The sequence below is a fragment of the Cryptotermes secundus genome, unplaced genomic scaffold, assembly GCF_002891405.2.
Source record: "Cryptotermes secundus unplaced genomic scaffold, Csec_1.0 scaffold146, whole genome shotgun sequence".
Lineage (NCBI taxonomy): Eukaryota > Metazoa > Arthropoda > Insecta > Blattodea > Kalotermitidae > Cryptotermes > Cryptotermes secundus.
This window is the reverse complement of record NW_019733838.1, coordinates 507,684-533,160: the sequence shown is the minus strand read 5'-3', so window position 1 is coordinate 533,160 and position 25,477 is coordinate 507,684. Positions and strand designations below refer to the sequence as shown.

Sequence of the window (25,477 nt, the reverse complement as noted above, 5' to 3'; positions counted from 1 at the left end):
GTTGTATTCAAGTCGAATAATTGTTGCTTTTCGAACCCAATTTTTACGACAGGCAGTCCAGGTCCAAGGCTTTGTGTACAGTTTCATAAAAAGCTTATTGCTTACGGTGAGGTGTTGTTAGCCCCACGCCCAACTCCAAAGCTGGAGGACCACCCCTTTTCGACTGTCCGCGACTGCTTATCCAGTTTGTTCGTAGCTTCCCTCCATACCTGGAGAGCATGTCCTCCGCCCGCAACCTGAAGACACACCATGCCGTGGTGACAAAGAGTCCCACCTAATATGGAATGCATATAGGTGGGAAAGCCAGAAGGAAAGAGACCACTGGAAAGACCAAGGCGTAGGTGGTTGGACAGTATTAAAATGAATCTTAGAGAGATAGAATGGTATGGCATGGATTAGATTGATCTGGCTCAGGATAGGGACCAGTGGAAGACTCTTGTGAACACGGTAATGAACCTTCGGGTTCCATAAAATGATGGGAAATTCTTGAGTAGCTGCAGAATTGGCGGCTCCCCCAGAAGGGCTCAGCTCCATGAGTAAGAAAGTATGAGTACTCTCTTTGGGTGAATCCCCTGAGTTACTGATCGTATTTTCTTTTTATTACTAGTGGGGTGGGACTAAGTCCCTTGTACTGCGGCCACTTCTGGCCTATTGTACCAGCCCCAGATGATAGGTGAGGGTGATTGTGGAACAATTGGTGGGATGAAGATTGGCAGGGGAAACCGAAGTATACTTGGAGAAAACCTGCCCCAGCGCCACTTTGTCCACCACAAATTCCACTTGACCAGACCCCGGGATAGAACCCGGGCCGCCGCGGTGGGAAGCCAGCGACTAACCGCTTGAGCTATGGCGCGACCAAGGAAACTCATCGTAACAAATCAAGTTGCCAGTTTCCAGTGTATTAATGTTATCGTTGCATTTCGTGCAAAGGATATAAAATATTTTCCGAGCTGTCGACAGAACATTAGAATGTAGTAGCCATAGTTTCGCTAAAAGTGCTGGCTACGATTTATTGAGCTGAATTACTGTTATATGAGACTGTACATTTCATGTAGTTAGGACCACTATTTCTTTTCGTTTCATCTCTAGGCGCTTTCCGGCATATATATATATTTTTTTTTCTCTCACGGTGTGAGACTGAGTCCACTTGGTATTGCCGCCACTGTTTGACCAATTGTGTCAACCCCAGATGACAGATGATGATTTTGGACCAATCGGTGAAATGCGAATTGGCAGGGAAAACCGAAGTACACGAAGAAAACCTGCCCCACTGCCACTTTATCGACCACAAATCCCACATGACCTGACCGGGGCCCGAACACGGACCGCCGCGATGGGAAGATGGCGACTAAGCGTCAGAGCTACGAGACGGCCTCACAAAAACGTACCTTTACACTGAGAGGCTCTTCTTGACGGCGCTTGAGAAAAATTTCGCTTAAGACACGTTTTCATTTGATGCGCAGTTCGCTCTGGAGGCACTTCACGGTACCGCAGTGTCCCTCTTGTGTGCCTCTGTGGTTGTCCCCAGCCAGGGGCAAGGGATTCCAAGAACGGGTGCGGTCAAGCTACTCTATACGCACTGGAATTAACATGTTTAGAGTCAGTGGCCTCCATTGATGGTGGAAACCAGATTGTACTGCCATTGTGTGCGGGAGTGCAGGTCGCAGTGAGAACATGAGCTACTTTGCATGCCATATGTTAGTTACAGGATATCCGCAGAACAACTTGACCCTTAGCAACTCCTTCCTATCGAACGAACATTTGCCAGCTGTTTTAATGAAACTCTGTGTTCACTTTTTATTCCTGCGCCACAATTTTTGTAGGACAAAGAACCCAATTACATATTTGTAAAGGGCAAAGCTGTCCCTGTTCTTAATTATTTAAGCATTATGCCATGAAGACATGGGGGAGTGGAGGTATAGCCCCACCATTCCTGACCTCGGCATTGGATGGAGTTGAGTGGGCAGCTTCATGTTCTGACCCTTTTACCCTCGGATAGGAGGGTGAGTGGGCCCTAGAGCCGGTCTGGACGCTTTGGAGAAGAGAAAATCTTCCTTTGCGAGAATAGAACCCCGGCCGCCTACCCCTAGCCCTTCGCTGTACCGACTGAGCAATCCCGGCTCCTGATTTATGTTCTATGCTATAGTGTAACTGGGCGTGTTTAAGTAAACAAAGTTGAAGCAGCTGGCTAGCACGCCCGGGAGAACAGAGAAATGCATACTTTTTTTTTTTTAATTTCAAGGGAATAAGCAGACCATTTGAGATGCTGGAGTGGATTCAACTGGATCCGGCGATTATCAAGTGGTGGGGGTTTATGAGCACGACACTGAACTGTTTTGTGTAGCGAAATCAAGGGAGCGTAGTTTTGCATAGTTTCAGCTGTGGTGGATTTACTATGTAGAAGTGTTAATGAGTAGGATTCTCAGACACATTCTACTTCAGCGAGCTTGTGATTATATGTGCCTTGTACAGAGTTAAAAAAATTAACGCATAAAGGTGAGGTAGTGTACCTCCGTATGTTAGCATGTTTCGTCTCCAAAACTACTTGATGAGGCCTGGGTTTGGAGGAGTTAGCTAGTTAATTAGTTAGGGAGAAATTAATTTTTGAAGAAAGCAGTCTTCTGGGATTTGGTACCGTGTATATGTGGTGTTAACCGACGTTTCGGAAGAACGTATCGCCTCCATCTTCAGAATAGTCTGCTTTTACCGGTTCTCACGGTCTCTTCGCCTGCGGATTTCTTATATTTTTCCTTCTACCCTGAAGATGGAGGCGATACGTTCCTCCGAAACGTCGCTTAACACGACATATACACGGAGCCAAATCCCACAAGACTGCTTTCTTCATAGTCACCGCCGTGAAAACCCAAAATCTTACATAATGTAATTTTTGTTTCGCATTAGTTCTATGTGACTCTGTCTTTACTCGAAGTCCAAATCTAAATTTATTAATTTAAAAATAAATTACTCAATAGGCGGAAAGTTTGTACGTTTGTACTAGATTCAGATCTCTGAAGATTTACGACATTTATTTGAAACATTTTTCGGCCTGGCGAGTATGTAACGAAACGTCTGGAAACATTCTCTGGACCGTGAACTCTGTGATGCCTACAGTGTTATTTGCTTTTTAACAGTGGATCTGTATTTCCGGAAGATGTTAAATCCATTGCCGTTTTCAGAATCACAAGTGACGCAGTTTGGAAGTTATACGTATGCACCCCGAACTGTGAAGTCATTTATAAAACTTGAAGCTGTCATTGTAACTTCATTAAAGCACACTTTTCCACTCTATTGTTTTATACTCTGAACGTAATCGTAACTATGTAACGATTGTTGGCCACCTTAAGTGTCAGTAAATTATGACTGCCTTGCATCGACCTCAATGCTTACGTATTTCGGAACGCTGTCCATACTTAATTCTTTCTCATGCATGTCCTGTGTAGTTAAAGAAATATTATTTTGTAATTTAACAATACATTTGTATGTCGGGGTGAAGAATGATGGGACTGTATCTCCACGCCCCCACGTGTTATCGTGGTACAGAGCTTAATTACAGTATTAAGTGCAAGTGACAACTTTGCTTTTACCCTCCATGTTTAGTGTGGTGGAAAGTGTACAAGACAGTGGCAGTAACCCTATAAGAAGAGATGCATTTCACTAGAGTCAGATGTTCTTCCTAAGCTGTGGCCTTGAGGAAGAGAAAGCACAGATGTCAAATAGTTTAATCAGCATCACTATAGAAGCGAGAATCCCTACGCATTAATGACAGTCACTGTTGTGTTCAAGGGTCCGCAAAATTGTCTCTAGTCACAGCATCTCCTGATTTCCCTATTCTCACTTTCTTTTTAATTTTAAATTGACTCAGACTAAAAACAGAGCGCTTGTAGTCGTCCAAGGAGCAGTGCCCTTCCTGAAGACTAGTAGTCGCTCAGCTGGTAAAATATTCTGTCTCTCCTGGAACGTGAAGTTTCAAAACTATAGCCACTTGATGCTATTTCGATGCAGATGAATCCAATCCACTTCTAATTTTCTTCCTTAAATAAAGGTAAAGCTGTCCCTGTAAGAGGGCGCGGAGGTCCATAGGGTTGTGAGACGTCGAGACTCCCATATTATCTCTAGACAATCAGCTCACAGATGGCGGTAAGGTTGAAAACCTTACGCGCCGGCCGCCTTTCACCCCCAGGAATATTCCTGATACTCCTTTCTGTTAGAGGCTGAGTCGACCCCAGGGCCATAGAACGGCTGGAAGGATTAGGTAAATTGAAAAAATCCAACTCAACGGGATTCGATCCCGCGAACTTTCCGGCTTATAGCATAGTGCTCAAACCAACTACGCTACCGCGTGCCTCCTTCTTCTTTAAATAAGGTAAAAAAGGTAAAGTTGTCCTTGTGCTTGACTGATTAAGCACTATGCCATGAAGGCGTATGGGGGAGTGGATTTATAGATCCACATTTTCTCGACCTCGACACTGGTCGGAGGTGAGTGGCCAGCTTCAGGTCCCGGCCGCTTCACCCCCAGGAAAGAACCCCCGGTACACATTGTGTGGTACCCTAACTCCGACCTCTCTGTCGTCCAACCCGTAGCCAGTCGCTATACCGACTGAGCTATCCCAGTTCGTTTGTCTTCCTTAAATATCTATTTCAATATTATTCTCCCATCTCTGTCAAGGTTTCCTAAGTGGTTTCTTCTCCCAAGGTTTTCCGAATACAACAGTTTTTTTATTGCTAGTGGGGTGGGACTAAGTCCCTTGTACTGCGGCCACTTCTGGCCTATCGTACCAGCCCCAGATGATAGGTGAGGGTGATTGTGGAGCAAGTGGTGGAATGAAGATTGGCAGGAGAAACCGAAGTACTCGGAGAAAACTTGCTCCAGCGCCACTTTTTCCACCACAAATCCCACTTGACCAGACCCCGGGATCGAACCCGGGCCGCCGCGGTGGGAAGCCAGCGACAAACCGCTTGAGCTATGGCGCGGCCGAATACAACAGTTCATATCATTTCACCCACGCGTGCTACATGTCGCGCGTGTCTCATCCTTCTTCATATTTCGACAAGATTACGGATTTGAAATTTTCTCTGAACTCCAGTTATTTCCTCCTCCTCATATCAAAATATTCTCCTCAGCATCCTGTTCCAGGAGCCCCAGTTTGTGTTCTTCCATTAGGCCGAGAGACCAAGTTTCCCACCCACATCTAACAATAGATACAAGTATAATTAACTTCCCAGAAGAGGACGCTCGTTGAGAAGCTAACAGTCGCCGAGTTACCGCGTTTACAAGATTCGGCTGCTGGACCCCATCCTCATGAGATGAATCCAACGCACACTTTCCCACCGGATTTGTTTAGAATCCATGATTCTTGCAAAAAGGCTTCTTCACTTCCCTATCTTCTGTCAACTGTGCATTTCTAATGTCTCCCATGTTTTAGTGCTGAGATAAGAAACGGTGGAGCTATACCTTTACTCCCCCATGTATCTTCGCGTCGTGGTGCTTAATTAATTAAGAACTGGTACAACTTTACTTTTATCCATGCGTACTACATTCCCCGTCCACTATCTTTTCGGATAAGAGACAATGATATCTGAGTGAATTCATTCTGTTCTCATGCATCGTACCGTGTGAAGCCCTATGAAGGCTTAGAGGCAAGGCCACACTGATTCTTGCAATCAGTACTAAATATAAATGCCTCTGTTGAATCACAAAATAACCGCGCTCTGGCGATACAACCACTACATCTGATGCAGATAAATATTTAATTCCAGCAGCCCGGGTCATGGGTGCCTGGGACATTCCATATTTACGGCTGGTGTCCCCACAAATGATGTTTTAATTTACATAAATCTGCTAGCGAAGTTTAAATAACCAGTTTCTTGTGGACATTAGTGCCCGCAATGCGGTGCTGTTTCATAACATGTATGATTACAAAACAATTTAAATGCTGCAAACTGCCATCCAATAAAAACAGTATTTGTGTTTCGTTTCCTCGCCTCTTGCATTATCGAATTTCTTAACATGCAGTTCTAAAACACTACCTACCTACCTACCTACCTATCTACCCTCATACCTGCCACTCGGCGCTACAGCCCTGGGTGAGCCTTGGCCTCCTCTACAACCAGTTTCCACTGCTCTCTGTTCATCTTCTCTATCCACCCTTTCACTCTAAAGAACACACTATCGTCCTTAATTTCATTGTCGAGAACATGTGGGCGAAATAACAGTTAACAGTTGTCTTATGTGCCATGTTATGTAGTCGTTTTATTGTGTTTGTTTGTTTGTATATGTTTGTTGCTTAAAATGAAAATCTCAAATACTTACTTATTTACTTACTAATGGAGCTAAGGGCCGCGCCATAGCTCAAGCGGTTAGTCGCTGGCTTCCCACCGTGGCGGCCCGGGTTCGATCCCTTGTCTGGTCAAGTGGGATTTGTGGTGGACAAAGTGGCGCTGGGGCAGGTTTTCTCCGAGTACTTCGGTTTCCCCTGCCAATCTTCATTCCACCAATTGCTCCACAATCACCCTCACCTATCATCTGGGGCTGGTACAATAGGCCAGAAGTGGCCGCAGTACAAGGGACTTAGTCCCACCCCACTAGCAATAAAAAAATTAGGTTAATAGTATTTTGACTGTGATCTTGAAGTGTGGATTTTAATGATTTATGATCGGAAACGATTAGCGAAGTTGATTGGTCGCTAAACCCACCGATCAGTGAGCCATTTTGATACGGAACCGGGTGTCCTATCTGCCGTATCTTTATGCATGATAATTTTCAAATGTATCTTCACGCGGCCCGCAACACAGAGAGCTTATTTCAACAATAATAAAGTGCAAAAACAAACCACTTAGTCACGCTATGAGAGACAATATTTCCACGCCAGATCTTAATGCCTCGATCGTCATGCATTATAAATGTTAATTTTAGTCCAAGTTCAAGGATGTACATACTGACACACTATTCACAGAGATCTGTTTTTGAGATATCATTAAAAACGCTGTGTATTTGGGATTAAAATACTGAGAGAATATTTGTATCCATGAAGTGACAGGAGGTTGGAGAAAACTGCATAATGAGGAGCTTCATAAATTGTACTCTTCTCCAAATATAATTAGAATGATCAAGTCAAGAAGGAGGAGGAGGTGGATAGGACAGGTAGCACGAATGGGGGAAAATAGGATATTGGTGGGAAATCCAGAAAGAAAGAGACGACTGGGGAGACCAAGGCGTAGGTGGGTGGACAATATTAAAACTGATCTTAGAGAGATAGGATGGGATGATATGGATTGGATTGGTCTGGCTCAGAATAGGGACCAGTGGAGCGCTCTTGTGAACACGGTAATGAACCTTCGGGTTCCATAAAATACTGGAAAATTCTCGAGTAGCTGCAGACTTGGCGGCTCCTCAAGAAGGGCTCAGCTCCATGAGTATGTACACGTATATTTGTACCAAAGAGGGATAAATTCATAATGGAATATAAAGACAAGAATGAAGGAAATAAAGTAGGAACAATATCACGAGAAAGCAACAGAGGAACAATAAATGAAATGAATGAAATAAATGGAAATATGTAGAATGAAGGAATGAATTACGGAAATGTGTACAGAATCTCCGGATTGTCTTCTCGTCACTTGACATTGCCTCTGTAATCAAATCTACGACGTTAATTTTTGAGTGAAATTTGTTTTGTATTATGAAGCGAGTGTCTCGTGAGTTTACCATTGCAGTGACTCTGTTCCTTACTGATTTCTCATTCAGTTGCGAAGATTCTTCCTCGCTAGAGGATGTCTTCCCCTGCAAGAATCTGTTCAAGGGTCTGAACGTAAACCAGATGAGTAGAGCAGTGAATTTATCAGACTTGAGCGCCGTTTTTGACTCCTCATGTTTAGTTTCTGTGCCCTGCTTGCACGATGTGCATGTTCTAAGTAGGTATCTTGAGTAGAGAAGTCATCCACTGATGATATTCTGACAGGCCCTGTGGAGGAGTGGTGATGATTTTAATCTTCGTCATCTGCGGGTTGCGGTAGGTCAGACGGCCAGTGGCTCCTCAGTCTTCTTACATTTGGTGGGTTGCTAATTTCTGCAACTACCCTGTTATTGTGTCCGAGTGTGCTTTGATGCTAGAGTGTTGACAATCTATGTATTTCTTGTATGACAAATGGGATTTGCAGATCAGTACATAAATATGTATCTTAAAATAAAACTGTAATACAATCCATCACATATACAGATAAACTAAGCAAGTGCATGGCAACAGCACGGTAAGCCTCATAACTTAGAAGAGTCCCAGGCAATTACAACATTACAATGAGCAGCAGACTCCTTCATCATCAACTTGTGCACCCCATGATGGGCAATTAGGCCGAAACATGTAAAGTAAGAAGACGTTGCACAGAGACGGCAAGACGCGGAGCACGAAAGTCAGTAATGCGCAAAGCTCTTACGGATGGTCTGATTTGAATTATTTTCGTTGCAGGTGTCTGTGAGCACGGTGAGCGCCAAACACCTCGCTCGCTCAGAAACTCCGAGTTCGATCCTCTCTTCTGACAGTGATATTCGCTTTACCCGGAAGCTGGGGGCCCACTATCGGTGCGGCTGCTGCATCCTAGCCGGATTTCTGCTCTTTCTCCTGCTGGCCGCCGCCGCTGTCTACCTCGGATGTAAGTAATTATTATTATTATTACTATTATTATTATTATTGACCGTCTCTGTCGTCTAGTGGTCAGTTTCCTGGCTACAGATCCGGAGGTCCCGGGTTCGATTTCCGGCGCTACCAGATTTTCTGAGAAGTAGTGGGTTTGGAACGGGGCTCACTCAGCCTCGTGAGGATAATTGAGGAGCTATTTAAAGAAATTAGCGGCTCCGTTCTAGAAAACCGAGATTAACGGCCGTGGGGATTCGTTGCGCTGACCACGTGACACCCTCTATCCGCAGAACTTGGCACTAACTTCCCCGACAAGCGGCGGTCGCTCGGTCGGTATAGTTCGCTTGCGGACTACAGGACACGGAGATTGTTTTTCCTCCTCCTCTTCTTCTTCTTCTTCTTCTTATTATTATTATTATTGGGGCGAGACTGATTTCATTTGGTACTGCGGCCACTACGTACCAGCCCCAGATGGCAGATGATAGTGATTGTGGAGCAACTGGTAAAATGAAGATTGGTAGGGGAAATGTAAATACTCGGAAAAAACCTGCCCCAGCGCCACTCTGTCCACCACAAATCCCACATCACCTGACCTTGGAAGCCAGCCACTAACCGCCTGAGCTGTGGCATGGCCATATTTTCTTTTCTTTATTGCTAGTGGGGTGGGACTAAGTCCCGTGTACTGCGGCCACTTCTGGTCTATTGTACCAGCCCCAGATGATAGGTGAGGGTGATTGTGGAGCAGTTGGTGGAATGAACATTGACAGGGCAGACCGAAGTACTCGGAGGAAACGTGTCCCAGCGCCTCTTTGTCCACCACAACTCCCACTTGACCAAACCCGGAATCCAACCTGGGCCGCTGCTATGGGAAGCCAGCTGTGGCCCGGCCATATGTAAGTATCAGAACTGTTCGACAAGGGATACTCCTCTGGTTTTATTGTGCGTCACTCCCCCCCTCCCACCTAGGGACCGTCAGTACTTCACACCGCCTGGAGGCAAGTCTGTTTTGTGTACACATTTTTGCAGTCAATGGGATATGGCTGACGTTACGCAACAAATTGTGTACATCAGTTCCGTGTGAAACACTGAAGGACAGCCACGTAACCTACCAGCAGAGAAGAAACACTCGGCCGCCTTAGAATATCAAGTGGTTTGCTAGGTTTGAGAGGATCGCCGTTTCTGTTAAAGATGATCCAAGTTCCGGTCGTCTCTCATCCTCGTGCAGCTAGGAAACATTCGTTCGGGTTAGTGAGAAAATCCGTCTCCTTCAGTTGATAATGCAGAGCAGCACTGAAACTATTGTATCATTGATTTGGAGCAGTGGACTGGCTTCAGAGGGGCAGCTACCGGTTGCCTCACTTATTGCCGCGGCACGAACCCGAGAAGAATATAAGGAACAGAAATGAACGCTAGATTCACACAACTGAGAGAGCGGCACGCCCACTGGGACACCAGAACAGCCGCAATATGTAAGATAAGAAGACAATCATCCTACAGCATTAGAATTCAAAGAAATTAATAACAACAGCAACGACATGCATTAATGAATACAATTTGACCAAATGCACAGCGCAGTAGACTTCTATAAAGACAAGTGTTGCCTGAAGATGGCCCTGTGTGGCTGAAACATGCAGCATAATTAATAATTTTATTGGCAATTTAAACATTTAACTAACTCTTAGTGAATTAAGTGTGAACTAATGTTAAACTAATATTGTTGCACTATAGACTGAACACAAGACTATAAGAGTTGAGTGGCTACCGGAGCCGGCATATAAGTGCAAAGAAAGAAAGGAAGGGGGCGGTTGCAGGTAGGCCTGTTGTCCCGTCGTTCGCCCAGAGAGGCTGAGGCAAGTCAAAAACATCAGGAGAGCTGGTGACCTGACCGAGATACGAACTGAGTACATTAGAGCATTTTCGCTACACCAACCTGCTGGGTCCCTGTCAGGCACTTCAGTAAATTATTTAGAGTTGAGATTGTCACGGCTCTGAAGACTCGTGTATTGTGGTCTTCTGGGTCATGACACCACACAGTCTGGTAGATGGATACCAGCGTTTCGGAAAAATTTACCGTTTCCCTCTTCGGGGCACAAATGGGTCTATCAGTCTGTATACTAAATCTGTCCGTCAGTTATGAACGTTTCATGAGAGATATAACAACGTAAGCCGAGCAAGATGACTTGAGGGACCTCCGTTGTAGCAGTTTGCTGTGTGATTAATGCTACTTCTACAGCAGCCAACCTACTTTCAGAAATGTTTTGTATTCCAACGGAACCGCGACTATAAATCTCTTAGTTTCTGTAAATGTGTGCAACACAGCAACTGTAATTTCTTTCATCACGAATCGTCCACAGTCCTGTTCGCCTGCAGACGTGGTATTCATGTTAATGGCTTCTAAAGTTCAAGAGACTTAATTCGAACCTGAAACACGCAGGCTTGTTGGTTAGCCAGGAAAGTAGTCTTGGAAACTACAGTTGTAATATACCAGAGTTTAATATCTCCGTATTATAAACGTACACCGGCTCTTGTTTTGCAAAGAAAGGGCGTGTCGTTCTCTGACAGATAACTTGTTTCAATCATGAACACAACCAGAACTGCGGTCGCCGTGGCAGCTGTTCGCAACGTCAGACCCGCCTCGCAACTATACTCTCCAGCTCAGCTTCAAGAATTATATTTTTCTACTAGTTGAAGCGGAGACATTTCTAAATTGTCATACATTCTTGCTCGAAGTGAAAGCTTAATTGGAAGTCGTGTCAGTCACTCCCGTCACTCCTGTTTACCCCGCTATCTCTGTTCCGTGCGCACGTCATGTCTCTGTGTTGTTCATTTCGTACTTAACATTTTCTATTTCCATAGGAAATGATATCAAATTGCCCGAAGGTTGTGGCTGGTGAAGGATCTGGAGAACGGCTTGTGGTGTATTTTGCAACTCTCCCGAAATTTAGTTGAAATGTCTGAAAGATGGCGTTACTGGCACAGCCGGGATGGCCATCTCCAAATGTGAAAAGTTGCACGTCCGTTTCTTCTTTCTGTAGGTAGGGAACGACGATAACAAATCAAAACCTGATTCAGGAGGAAACTAAGAGGAGATTGAACTCGGGTAATGCTTGCTACCATTCAGTCCAGAACCTTTTGTCTTCTCGTCTGCTGTCCGAAAACATAATAATCAGAATATATATAACTATAATTTTGCCTGTGGTTCTGTATGGGTGAGAAACTTGCTCTCTGACATTAAGGGAGGAACATAGACTAAGGGTGTTTGAGAACAGGGCGCTGAGGAGAATATTTGGATTGAAGAGGGATGAAGTGAAAGGAGGTTGGAGAAAATTGCATAATGAGGAACTTCATAACTTGTACTCTTCTCCAAGTGTAATTAGAATGATCAAGTAAAGGAGGACGAGGGGGGTAGGGCATGTAGCACGAATGGGGGAGACGAGGAATGTGTATAGGATATTGGTTGGAAAGCCAGAAGGAAAGAGACCATTGGGAAGACCAAGGCGTAGGTTGGTGGACAATATTAAGCTGGATCTTAGAGAGATAGGATAGGATGGTATGGATTGGATTGATATGGCTCAAGATAGGGACCAGTGGAAGGTTCTTGTGAACACGATAATGAACCTTCGGGTTCTATAAAATGCTGGGAAATTCTTGAGTAACTGAAGATTTCGCTTCTCCTCAAGAAGGGCTCAGCTCCATAAGTAAGTAAGTAAGTAAGTAAGTAAGTAAGTAACTATAGGTTCACAACAGTGACCGGAAATAGCTCATTACCTTTAGCCCGTAAGAGCTGCACGGTCGAAACTTGATTCTCTACAGAGATAGGATTTTTCTCAATTCCATATCTGTAAGAACTCTTGGTCGCAGTCAGTCTTCGATACAATTGAAATTGGAGCTTTCCTGGTGTAGGGCTGCCGAAGTCTCAGTCTAGTGCTGAAGTTAAGAATGGAGCTTAATCACACCTCCTAAATGCCTTCACACTGCCCCTGCTGGCATGATGGAACAACGTCACCTTTTTACGAAATACTTCACTTGATCGTCATGTGTTTAAATCACTAAGTAAGAAACTAAACTCTGTGGCTTTAGTCCGCAAGCGAACTATACCGACAGAGAGACCGCCGCTTGTCGGCGAAGTTAGTGCCAAACATGTAACATATTTTCTAAAATAAAATATGCTTAAGCAAGTGATCACAATTGTGTACGAAATTTGTGCGAACAGTATACATAAGTACGGCTCCAGTTTATGTTTGTATTTTCACTATGAACCCTAGTTCAGTGGAGCGTCAGGTCGAATTTCTCCTTCATTTGCTTTTAGCGTTCCATAATGCAGCGATGTCTGACTTGTAGAACCGCTCGTTGGGTCGGAGGCCTGCAGAACTGGTTCTCACTGCCATGACCACAATTTCCCGTTAATATTCGGCTCCCTCAGCAACTCAAGCATGGAGCCTGACTAATTGCTTGAAAGGAAGTAGTTCATTTTCGTGCCAAACAGCGACACGTTCCTCTACTTACTTCCTGACTGAATGACTTAGTAACAGAACTTCCGTAACAAACGAAAGAGTAAATAAACTAACCAAGTAACGTTGTGGTACTGTACTTTATTGAAAATCTGGTAGTTTATCACCTGTTAAAAGTGTTCCCTGCTTGTACGGTACCGGAGAGTTCATTGTCACGTTCACAAAACTCATTTTGTCGTCCAGAGCGACTCCCGTTCACACCTTAACACATGTCCCTCCCAACGTTCTTCTCGCTTCTGCTCCTCAGTACTCTAGGTGGCCCTTGTCTTGATGTTTTATGACCAAAATATGGTATTAATTTTGTATCTCCATCATGCATGCTGCAAGATTTACCCACCTCATACTCTTTGATATATTTGTCCCTAATAACATTAGGGGAAGAGTATAAATTTTGACTATCCTCAGTACTAACCAAATGAAATAAGAAGCTAAAACGAGAGACCGAGCGAAACAAATTAACAAAACTAAATAAAACAAGTATGTAAATTAAGCAAATGGAATAAAATTAGTAACGAAGCGTGCCATACATGTGCAAGCTATAGTCGTGGCCTACTTGAACATGATATGTTGGAATTTGCTTTAGAATTCTCATTGTGAAAAACAATAATATTGTCACATGTAGGGGGGGGGGGCGAGTGACGAAAATAAACGGGTTCTATTTCGGATGATTGGATTTATAGTCACCTTGGTCACAACCTCTCTTAATTACACTTAAGTTACAGCACTGTTGTCGTTTAACACAATTTACAGTTCACAGCTGCACATGCGCTAGGATTCTCAGTTTCCACTAGTCGTCTCCTGGCAACGGATCTCAACACAGAAACTAGCACTTCAAATCACTATGACGTCTACTTTTCTTCAGTCACTTTGTACTCCTCTTTCCTAATCTGTAATCAACGAATCTTCCCATTTCACTACGGGCATGCTCCATTCTCGTCCATGTATTCTCAACTGCCTTGTAGTCTCTGCCGCTACAAACTACGTTCGGTCCCCTATAAACCTTCGGCACGCACCAGGCACAGAAAACACAGCCCCTCTATAGTTGTGTGACGTCACTGCCTACGCGGACATGTGTTTACTGAGTCATTGCCTAGCAATGAATATGTATTGTTGCCACGCGCTTAAGCGAAGTGTTTAACGCGCCGTTGCCTAGGTATACACGTTACAATATGATTGAGGCTTAAGATATATACGCCACAGACAGAACAGATTCCCTCACAGCGACTCTTAAGAACTAATTTGTATTACTTTTTAGAAAGAATTATCGTTGCAGTTGTACTTTAAGACAGTTTGAAAGTGCTGATCAGTGTTGTTCAACAGGTAGAGTCTGAGGATCAACTGGGTTGGAAACGAGGTCGCGCCAGTTGTAATTAATTCAGTCTAGTGGCGGCTCATGACCATCTAACAGGTGGGATCAGACACGAATAAAATTTATCCCCATCCATAATGCCCATAATTAAGGAAAAATATGAAAATTCTTGTTGTTATATAAATGCCCATATTAAAAAAAAAGTTAACGGTTCCGGTCTAGAAAATCGAGATTAACAGCCGTGGGGAACCGTTGCGCTGACCACGTGACACCCTCTATCCGCAAAAGTTTGCACTAACTTCACCGACAAGCGGCGGTCGCTCGGTCGGTATAGTTTACTCGTGGACTACAGGCCACTGAGTTTGTGTTATATAGTACCCCGTATTTCACCAATTGTAGGCTCATTTTATGCTGACAAAAATATTTAAATGTTTAGTTCGATATAATATCGATACTGAAAGCGTCGTTAAATAGCTTAAAGAGCAAGAGAACAATTTAAACAGAGGGACTGCGCCCCCCTGTGACCTGAGGATGAACACATTACTCGTCTTCGGAGAAATACAATACAATTTTTGTCGAGGGAGGGATTCAGGCTCTGATAGGCTCGTGCATTCTGACGTCCACACATCGATCATATATACGGACCGACAGACAGGCGCTTTTATACTCTAAGTGCTTCAGCAGAGAATGGTACGGGCCCAAAATACACTTCCAGTTTCTTATCGGGCCGAACCGACTATATTCCTCGCGTCTTGCTTTTAGGCTCTACATAACCATGCATTTCTCCTCTCCCCATTCGTGCTACATGCCCTGACCATCTCATTCTCCTTGACTTAGACTGATCAAGTCAAAGAGGATGAGATGGGCAGGGCATGTAGCACGAATGGGGAGAGGAGAAATGCATATAGGATATTGGTGGGAAAGCCGGAAGGAAGGAGACCACTGGGAAGACCAAGGCGTAGGTGGGTGGACAATATTAAAATGGATCTCAGAGAAATAGGATTGGATGGTATGGATTGGATTGATCTGGCTCAGGATTTGGACTGCTGGAGGGCTCTTGTGAACACGGTAATTAACCTTCGGGTTCCATAAAATTCTGGGAAGTTCTTGAGTAGCTGCACGACTGGCAGCTTCTGAAGAAGGGCTCAGCTCCATGAGTGAGCGATAACTGTGGCTCAGAGATTTATGTGACATTGAATCGTTTTGAAACTGTCATTTCAATTTACTTCGACACTTTCTCATCGACTCCTATGTACGAGTGTGTATATATACACACACACATATTACAACCTTAATGTCATCTTTGAAATTATTGCTAAGCCTACACATCCCAGCACTTACACGGGGTTTCTAATACACTTTCACCTATATTCATATTCACTGGAAATAAACATACACGAGCACACACTGTCAAGTAATCCTATTTAATCACGCAAAAAATAAAGAACACAAGCCAGAAATATGAATACGTGGTTTTCTCTCGATGTAGCCCAGTAGCTGTAACTGGAGGGAGAATAATGAACATTGAGACAAGTGGGGGAGACACGGATATAGACCAGTGGTTCTCAATCTTTATGAGACCGCGGCCCAGTAAGTTCTTTTTTGATAAGACGAGAGCCCAGTCCCAACATATTTATTTGTAAATACCTCTCCAGTTTTGTTAAAGTTCATGCATTAAGCTAACATAATATTAGTAATTAATTATAACATAATCATAAAGAGTATTAGTGCACTTATGTATACGGTGTGGCATTTTGACAAACATAAAATTACATTTAAATTAGTTATCAGTCACTGGACTAATGAAATCTTGTAGCATTTTGTAGTTTCCTCAGACCAACATCATTAAATTATTTTGTGCTAATTTTCATTGACATATCCCATGCTGATCACCAAAAACTTATGTTGTTCAGCGTAAAATTGATTATTGTATTATTAAATTGATTTTAATGATGTTGGTTTGAAAAAAACGGCAGTGAGAAAAATATTTATGCATTGTAACTCACCATAGAAGTCAGCTGAGTAGAGGAAGAAGCAGAAGGATGTCAATTTTCCGGCGAAACACTTATTATCACATACACACGCCAAATAATTATATATGTAAAGTATGTAATTTGATAAATAAAATGTATGAATCTCTCAATTCTAAACACTACTTCCAACACTAATTAATATTTTGATTTTAAAGACGCAGCACTTTAACACAGCAATTATAAGTAATTGGAAAGTTAAACTTAGTTTCTTTTATCACAACTGAGTTTCGAAGGTTTTAGTTAGGCTAGTGAGACTTCTGTTTCTGTTTTCCGTCCGTTAGCTTATTAATTCTGGGATGAATTGAAGTGAGAGCCAAACGGAGACAGTCAGAAAGTTGCAGGCAATTCCTCTGTTTCGTTTTAAGCACAGTCATGGCAGAAAATGCAGTTTCATAAAGATATGTGGTGGAAAAACGAAGAAGAAATCTCACTGCTATTTCATGTAAATTTGGATATTCATTTTTCATTCTTATCCAGAATTTCGAATTACTCGTAGTATTAAAAGTACTTTCCAGTCCTTCGTCCGATGATAATTCAATAAGTTGAAGGATTTCTTCATGGGAAAGGGCTGTCTCTTTGTGTTCAACCAAAGGGTTAACAATCTACATTTTTTGCCTCCGGGGATCCTCATGTTCGGGATAGCATTTTTCAAACGACAACAACATCTTCAAGTGGGCTGCAATAATATCTGAAACTGAATTCTGTGAATAGAAATCATCTGCTTCCATAATATAATCTGAGTATGACTGAAACATTTCATTGTTTCCTTCTGCAATCATATTAAGCCAGAGTTTGAGTTTCTTTTTGAATAATTCGATCTTATTCCACGCATTAAATATTGTTGTATCTGGACCTTGAAGTTTTACATTCAACACGTTCATGTAAGAAAATATGTCGCTGGGATACGCCAGCCTGGCTACCCATTTCTTATCCTGGAAATAATGGGACAGGTTACTTTTCTTATCAATTAGAAAGAGCTCGACTTCCTTTCGGACTTCATATAACCTCTTGAGAACTTTACTGCGGGAAAACCCAACGAACTTCCGAATGAAAAAAAAAAGATTTTGATGATCAGAGCCCATTTCATCGCACAATGCTTTTAACAGTCTTGTATTTAATGCACTCTTTTTTATATAATTAATAATCTTAACAGATTGAGACAGGACTTCATTAAGCTCAGGTGCCATTTTTTTGGAAGCCAGGTTTTACCTATGAATGTAGCAATGCGTTGACACTAAGTTATTGCCCGCCATATCCTTAATTTTAGTGACCAAACCTGAATTTCTACCTGTAAGACAGGCAGCGCCGTCAGTGCAAACTCCATCGCAATTTTTCCATTCGAGACCTCTCTCTTCAATGAAACCATTTAAAACTTTGAAAATTTCACTGCTGGTAATGTGCGTAGGTAATTCAGAAACACTTAAAATGCCTTCCTTTATGACATCTCATCATGGTCAATATATCGTACATACGTAAGTAAAATGCTGCTGTTCTGAATATCTGTAGATTCGTCCAGTTGTAATGCAAACAATTTCGATTTTTTAATTTTTTTCAATATGTTATATTTTCGATATGAAACGCCGTAGACATAAGTTTTGTGTGAGATATCAAATAAAAGAGATCACTTCTGAGGCCTATGCGCAGATGAGAGATATAAGTTTTAGATAACTCCATTTTTGCCGAGTTTGCAGCGAAGAATTGCATGAGTGCGCACTTAGCTTCGCCATGTCTGTCCGTGTGTTATTCTGTACGCATGAAACTATTTCAGAACCGCTCGATAGATTTGCAAGAAGTTTTATGCAAGTGAGTTCTACAGAACCTTGTCGGGATATTCATTCATTTTGTTTGAAGCAAGACAAAAGCAACGGACGGTTTTATGCACAGCTTACGCGCATCTCTGCCCGGATCTCAAGCATAACTACGAACTAAATATTTGTCGGAGAGAAACAAAATATTTCGAACAAATGTTCTTGTGAGAAATGCAACACTTTTCATATTCAGTACCCTTTTTCAGGACAATTAAAAAAGGGAATTTTAAGTCTCGAAGCAATAACAGAAATGACGTGGCGGAATTGTTACCCTATGCATGTATTTTGTAACATGTCAACCTGTGACTGGACTAAGCATTTTGGTCATTTTTTATTTGTATACGTTTAATGCCATTTCATCTGTTTTCCTATATTATCATTCTGAAACATGATTTAGTGATCGTGAACTCGGCCACTCAGTTGAAAAATGTAAATAAATGGTAATTGCTGACAAGTTTTTACAGAATCCCTTATAACAAAACAGTAAATTTTCTGGGGAATAGAAGGAAACATGAGAATCTTAACCAGGAGTGGGTAGCTGAAAGCTCAGTCGATGTAACGACGGGTTACGGACTGGATTGTTGGCGTTCAATTCCCGGCAGGGGCAAGAGATATTTCTCTACTCCACAGTCACCAGACCGGATGTGGGGCCTACATAGATTCGTATCTAATGGATACCTGATGCTCTTTCCCTGGGTGGCGAAGCGGCCTGGGTGCAACTGACCACACCCTCCGTCTAGTGCCGAGGTGAAGTATAATGGAGCTATACCTTCACTCCCCGATACGTCTTCATGGATTTACCTCTACCTTTACTGGGTAGCTACAGGATGCAGCTTAATAACCATTTGATTAAGGTTTTCCATGCAGTTTTTCTTTTTAGTAAAATAGCTTCTGGTTTTTGTATTTCCGTAGTAAAATGTTATTTCTATTAATGGAAAGCTCTAGGAATAATTTAACTGTTGAAAGATGCAGAGAGGTTTCTTTCACTCATTCTATCAATCACAAAATAAAAGCTGATTACAATCATCATTATTTCTAATTGGAATATCTCATCTGTATAACGGAAAGGGTCAATAGAATGAGTTCGAGAGCGGGTTTCGCCGTCGTGACAAAGAGAAATCCTTCCGTCCAGCCGCTGCCAGTCGCTTTATTGGCAGACATCACGATTCATGGTAAAAGCAAGGGTATCCAACTAAGGCTGTAGGCCAAGGGGTGTGAAATCTGCAGGTGATTAGCAGTTGTATACAGGTCACGACTCTCTATAGAACAACATGCCTGTGGTCACTAGGAGTTTTTGTTATTATTTCTGCATTGATTTCCATTGAAAGACTTTGTCCATATTGGGAAGTGAAGCATAGCAACTTGCTGCAACAATTACGTGACATGTAGAAGTCCTACCCTACTCCAGCTCGACTTCGGAACCTTCATTTGGCCAGGGGCTTGAGTGCAGAGATAGACAAGGCCGAGCAGACCGTTCAGGTAACTGTTAACGATGTCGGTCAGTAGGATCCTCAGCCCCAGTTCCGTTACTGTAGCCATTTTGTATTTAATAGAAAGGTTGTCTTTGTCACACCTATGATTGAACTACCTCACCAACTTTCCTGGAATAACTATTTTATATCTACGTTGTAGGCTATTAAATTAAGAACTTATAAGTATTTTCTGTTTTGCTATTCTACATACCCTCTCGGCCTTCGTGTTCATTCACCCCAGTTACAAATCCGCAGTATGAACATGGCGCTGCGTGGAGTCAGAAATTCGTTTTTATTTTACTTTTTTAAATATCACCACGCCTACAAAATCTTTTAGCTCACTCAGTATAGTGACCAGGCTACAGGCCTGATGATCTAAGAATCGGTGCTCGATTCTGGAAGGGGACAGAGGTTTTTCTTTAGTCAAAAGCGTCCAGGCCAGCACTGAGCCCACTTAAACTCCTATCCTTTGGGAACCTGCCTTCTTTTCCCGGAGGTGACTAGGGTGGGCCATGAAACTCACTACTCATCTATATCAAATGCCGAGGTGAAGAATGCGTGAAGCTGTGCCGCTGCGCCCCCATACGCTTTCATTACGTGGTGTGTAATTAAGGACAGGGATAACTTTAACTTTTTTGTTTCTTTCTTCCTCATGGTCTTTCTTCTTCATTACGTGTTTTAATTTTGTTCTATTCTATCTCGTTCCCCTTTCTTCTGTTTTTATTTTTTGTCTGTCTCGTGTCTGTCTTTCTTTTAGTCTTCCGAGCTTTATTCCGTATTTTCCTTCCGTTGTTCCCCTCTCGTTTTCTTTCATTCTTCCTATCTTCTGATGTAGCGTACATTTGCAAGGGGCCATAGGCCCACCACAAAAGAGATCTAGGCACAAGAAAGAAAGCTGCCATTTTTTGCAAACGGTTCACACGTATCTGTGTGAACTAGGACGGCCTCCGACTGACCATCCTGGAAACCTAAAAGCAGTTAATCATCTGAAATAATTAATATTTTATAGCATGTTGTATGTTGGTTGTTGTTTGCCCCCTTTCTATTAAGGTTTCTGTCTTCGTGCTTGTATATATCGTTCTTATACACAATTAGTTTAAACAGGAACAAGTGACGTACGCTCGCCGCCCATGCGCACCTTCACTTATCGCACTGCGGTACCACCTGACTTCAGCAACAGCTGTTCCATTCTCCAGTCTTTTGTTCGCGGGCGCGTAATCTCTTTCAGCTGACTTCGATTTCACTTTTCGGGATTGTTATATAGATAAAACACGTGTTAGACCGTTGAGTGAATAAAATTCGTTAGAAATAAAATGTGACGCCGTACATCTTAGTAGAAACTCGCCATAAGATCACAATGCTCCTACTCTTAGCCTTTTTATAGGTTCATAAAACGAGCACAGCAAGCGCAGATCATGTCCACCTCCGCCCCCGTGTTTCAGTAACTGATGAAACTGTAATAAAATCTGTCCAAACTACAGTTTGTTGGCAAGGCTTATTTCTATTGAAGGCTATGGTCTTCTGGGACGTAACTCCGTGTAATTCGAAGGCAGCCCAACGTTTCGCAGGAACATACAGCTTCCATTTTAGAGGCCGAAGATTAAGTGAAGCAAGAAATTAGCAGAAGCAGGAGGCAAGTTCAGTGTTTGTTTCTTGCTTAGATTTTTCTTCGACCATGAAGATGGAGGCCATATTTCTCCGAACTACACGGCATTACAAACCAGGAGGCCGTAAGGGAACATGGGACAGTGTAAAGCTTTTTTTTTTTTAAATAAATCTTAACACACCTACATTTTCTGACGAAATAAGTTTGTAGTATAAAGATGTTCCTAAGTTCACAGTAGGCTTCTTAAGAAATTTAAGATCTTAACTGTACCATTTATTTTATTGTACCCCACTGATGGGGCTCACTGACACACATTTTGGGGTTCAGTTAAACACACATATCAAACATTTTTTATATTTTTTTTAAAACAGGCTCTGGAAGGCATGAACAGAGGACTTAGGGCTTAAATAGCGTTTTAAACACTTGAAATATAAGTTTAAAAATAATGACAGGAAATCTAGGAACAACAAAATCCCCTTGGTTGGAATTTGAATGTTTCTTTCATTCAAACAATTGCTCTAATAGTATGACAATAGAAAGTTTCCAGATAACTAAGCAAGAAACTAGATGTTGTATATCTGTTTTAAATCACATTAATTGTTTTATATTTTTATAGTTTCATTGTGCTCCAGCTGCACTGCCGTAACCTAAAAAACAAAAATTTGAGAAAAATGTAACTCATCTCGATTGAGACCTGTGCCATAGGCTTTAAAATAACCATGGCCCAATGGATGTAGGTTTCAGACACTGTGGATATTAAACAAAATTAAATATAATGACCAATAACATAAAGTAAAAATAAGTAAAGCCATCTCTGTAATAGGCCTTGAAGGCGAACAGGGTTGTGAGACGTTGAGGGCCTCACATTATCTAGACAATCGACTCACAGATAGCGGTAAGGTTGTAAGCCTTACGCACCGGCCGCGCTTTGCACCCCAGGAAAATTATTTAATTAATTCCTGGTACTCATTTCTGTTAGAGGCTGAGTCGACCCCAGGGCCATAGTGCGGCTGGAAGGATTACGTCAACTGAAAAAAATCCAATGACCAATAATATAGAAAATTAAAAAATCACAAATAAACAGCAGCAGCGATAATTAAAGAGGATGGTAGCTTGAATAAGTAGCTGAACTGTCTGATTGCCACCGATATGCAGGAAACAATACCTCTTGTTTCTCTGTGCTCCACTCTTCTCTGTCCTCACCGCGCGAGCCTCCCATCCACCTTCATTTTCGTTATCTTTAGTCCAGTGTGGAACAGTGCATAATCGTGGCGCGTGAAGTGGGTACATATACTCGAGTCCATTTTCGCTGTAAGCAATGTGAGCCAGAAACTGATAGGGTAAGATTTAATATGTTACAATTAAAACCTTCTGTTAATGGGTGACATCTGTCGAGAAGCCTGGTCAGAAGTGTTTCACTTTGGCCAAAAGCTTGGACCGCAGTTTTCTTGTGAAGTTATGTAATATCATAAGGAAGGAAAAATATAATTACGTACCGTTTCAGACAACTAACAAATAACCCCACTGACAGAAGCCAACACAATTCCAAACCTTTCTAAATCCGTGCGCGCACATGAGAGCATATGTATGCCGAAAATGCTGTTAAAGATTTTGGAACGAATTTGAACAGATCCGGAGTAGAGCGGCATTTGCGAATACACACAGAGTTATCTGCGCAGATCAGGAGCGCAGCAGTATATACACGTATTTGTCAGAAAACTGTGTTAATTCCAGTTAATACCACTTATTTCTTGTTTTAGCCTTCACATTTTCCAACATCTGAAGTTAAGTTATGCCAGTTGACCCACATAGAAGCCAGTATCATTAAAACACTGGTCCTGCCGGCTTTGGTTAACACTTTCATCGGAATATTCCCATGGTTACGTTTCCCTGACATGTGCGAGTATCCGTGGGTTACAGACGAGATGTAGTATTCACTTGCATAACACCTGTTCATTCTTGATGGCGGTCTGTTGTAGGAGACTTTCACACAAATTACAGAGTTCATAAAACATGCAGTAAAGAATCTTTGTTGTAATCTCGTTAAACGTTAGAGACGCAACCGCAAAAAATGTATTAAATACTAGGAAAATCTCTTATGACTAATAATTTTGGGCAGTAGTCATTTACGCACCGCTCGATTGTGTGTTCAATAGCTGTTTCCATTAAAGGAGACGATAACTTGCAATTTATTTATGTACATTAACACGTTCCATTATATAAACAACGTTTTTCACTCAGGCATATCAGCAAATTCTCTGATAAGTTGGATGTTTAACGATGCCAGTGGGAAAAATCTTAACTACCTTCACCCCTTTCAGCCTACTTTTCTTTAAAAAGGCAACGTAATACATGGACATAATTAATTAATCACTACGACATGAAGACGTATGGGGAGTGGAGGTATAGCTCCATCAACCTTAACCTCGGCACTAAGCGGAGGTGGGTGGTCAGCTTTACACACCGGCCGCTTTACCTCCAGGGAAACAGCCCTCTGTACACGTTGCATAGGAGGCCGGACGGGCCACAGAGCCGAGAAGGGAGACAGTACGCCTTGCTCGAACCTGGGATTCGAGCCTCAACCCCACCGGCGTCCAGCCCACAGCCTACTTGGTAGGCGCTCCCACTTTCCTCACTTAAGGAAACAGAATTAGGCGGCATGAGATTACCGTGCTTTGTACGTAATTTTGTCTCCCTATTTAAATTTATGAATCAGATGACCGACTTTCATGTAACTTAGTTGTGGCGTTGCGCCCTTAGAGGCCACCCTAACATCATATTTATAACTTCCTAAGCTGTCAATAATAGCATGACGAAGGCTCACATCTTCGAGGTAAATACGACATTTGCGTCGCTTTATTAAGGATTTAGTAATGATAATAAATCTTATGTACCACTGGCTTTAGGCATACGCAGTTTGGTATGGAGATAGGTCATCAACTTATGTATAAAATGTTGTTTGTAAGTAAACAATTACAAACATGGCGACAGTGAGGAACATCGAGGTTATTTTCTATATATTTGATACAAACATTTTTTTCATTGCAAGTGGGGTGGGACTAAGTCCCTTGTACTGCGGCCACTTCTGGCCTATTGTACCAGCCCCAGATGATAGGTGAAGGTGATTGTGGAACAATTGGTGGAATGAAGATTGGCAGGGGAAACCGAAGTACTCGGAGGAAACCTGCCCCAGCGCCACTTTGTCCACCACAAATCCCACATGACCAGACCCGAGATCGAACCCGGGCCGCCGCGGTGGGAAGCCAGCGACTAACCGCTTACCTAAATAATAAGTTGTTCACAGATAAATAGATAAACCAATAATAATAATAATAATAACGTATATCTGAAGTCCTAAGGGCTGTTGCAAGTTATAGAACAGACCATGGAATTATAGTAATTGTATGTTGAGATCATGACCGCCTCTGTTTTCTAGTGGTCAGAGTTCCTGGTTACAGATCCAGAGGCCCCGGTTTGATTCCCGGCGCTACCAGATTTCCTGAGAAGTAGTGGTTCTGGAACGGGGTACACTCAGCCTCGTGAGATAATTGAGGAGCTATTTCAAGGAATTAGCGGCTGCGGTCTAGAAAACCGAGAGTAACGGCCGTGGGGATTCGTTGCGCTGACCACGCGACACCCTCTGTCAGCTAAAGTTGGCACTGACTTCGCCGACAAGTGGCGGTCGCTCGGTCGGTATAGTTCACTTGCGGACTAAAGCAACGGAGTTGTTCAGTATTTCTGTTACAAGTCATGAACTGAGATTTTAGAGTATTATTATATATAATGAGGTCTAAACAGTAGTACCATGTTCGAAAAGAATAGCTTGCTAGTAGAGGAAACCTCCCGAGGACACAGGCTATTCGGAACATCTCTCACTATAATTTCTGTCCAAAACCACCCTCAGAAATCTCTCAGCAGCTGCTATGAAGAGAGCTTAACAAGCGTTCATGTACGATGCAAAATGTGAAAAGTAAGGAAAATTTCCCAAAGTAAATTTCAGATGGCTCAGTCTGTATAGCGACGTCCTAGGAGCTGAGCGGCTGGAATTCAATTCCCGGCAGGGGCAAGAGATTTTCTCATGTACACAACGTCCAGACTGCCTCTGGGG

The 25,477-nt window shown here is 42.6% G+C and overlaps 1 protein-coding gene across 4 annotated transcripts in view; it reads left to right on the top strand.

Annotated features, from left to right (window-relative positions):
- The window catches only part of LOC111868208 (atrial natriuretic peptide-converting enzyme), a 95,755-nt gene that overhangs the window by 44,955 nt on the left and 25,323 nt on the right, over positions 1-25,477 (top strand). For all 4 annotated transcript variants that reach the window (XM_023858656.2, XM_023858655.2, XM_023858653.2 and 1 more), the window contains exon 3: positions 8,463-8,646. In XM_023858656.2, the coding sequence (XP_023714424.1) occupies positions 8,463-8,646 (184 nt within the window). The remainder of the gene's footprint in view (positions 1-8,462; positions 8,647-25,477) is intronic.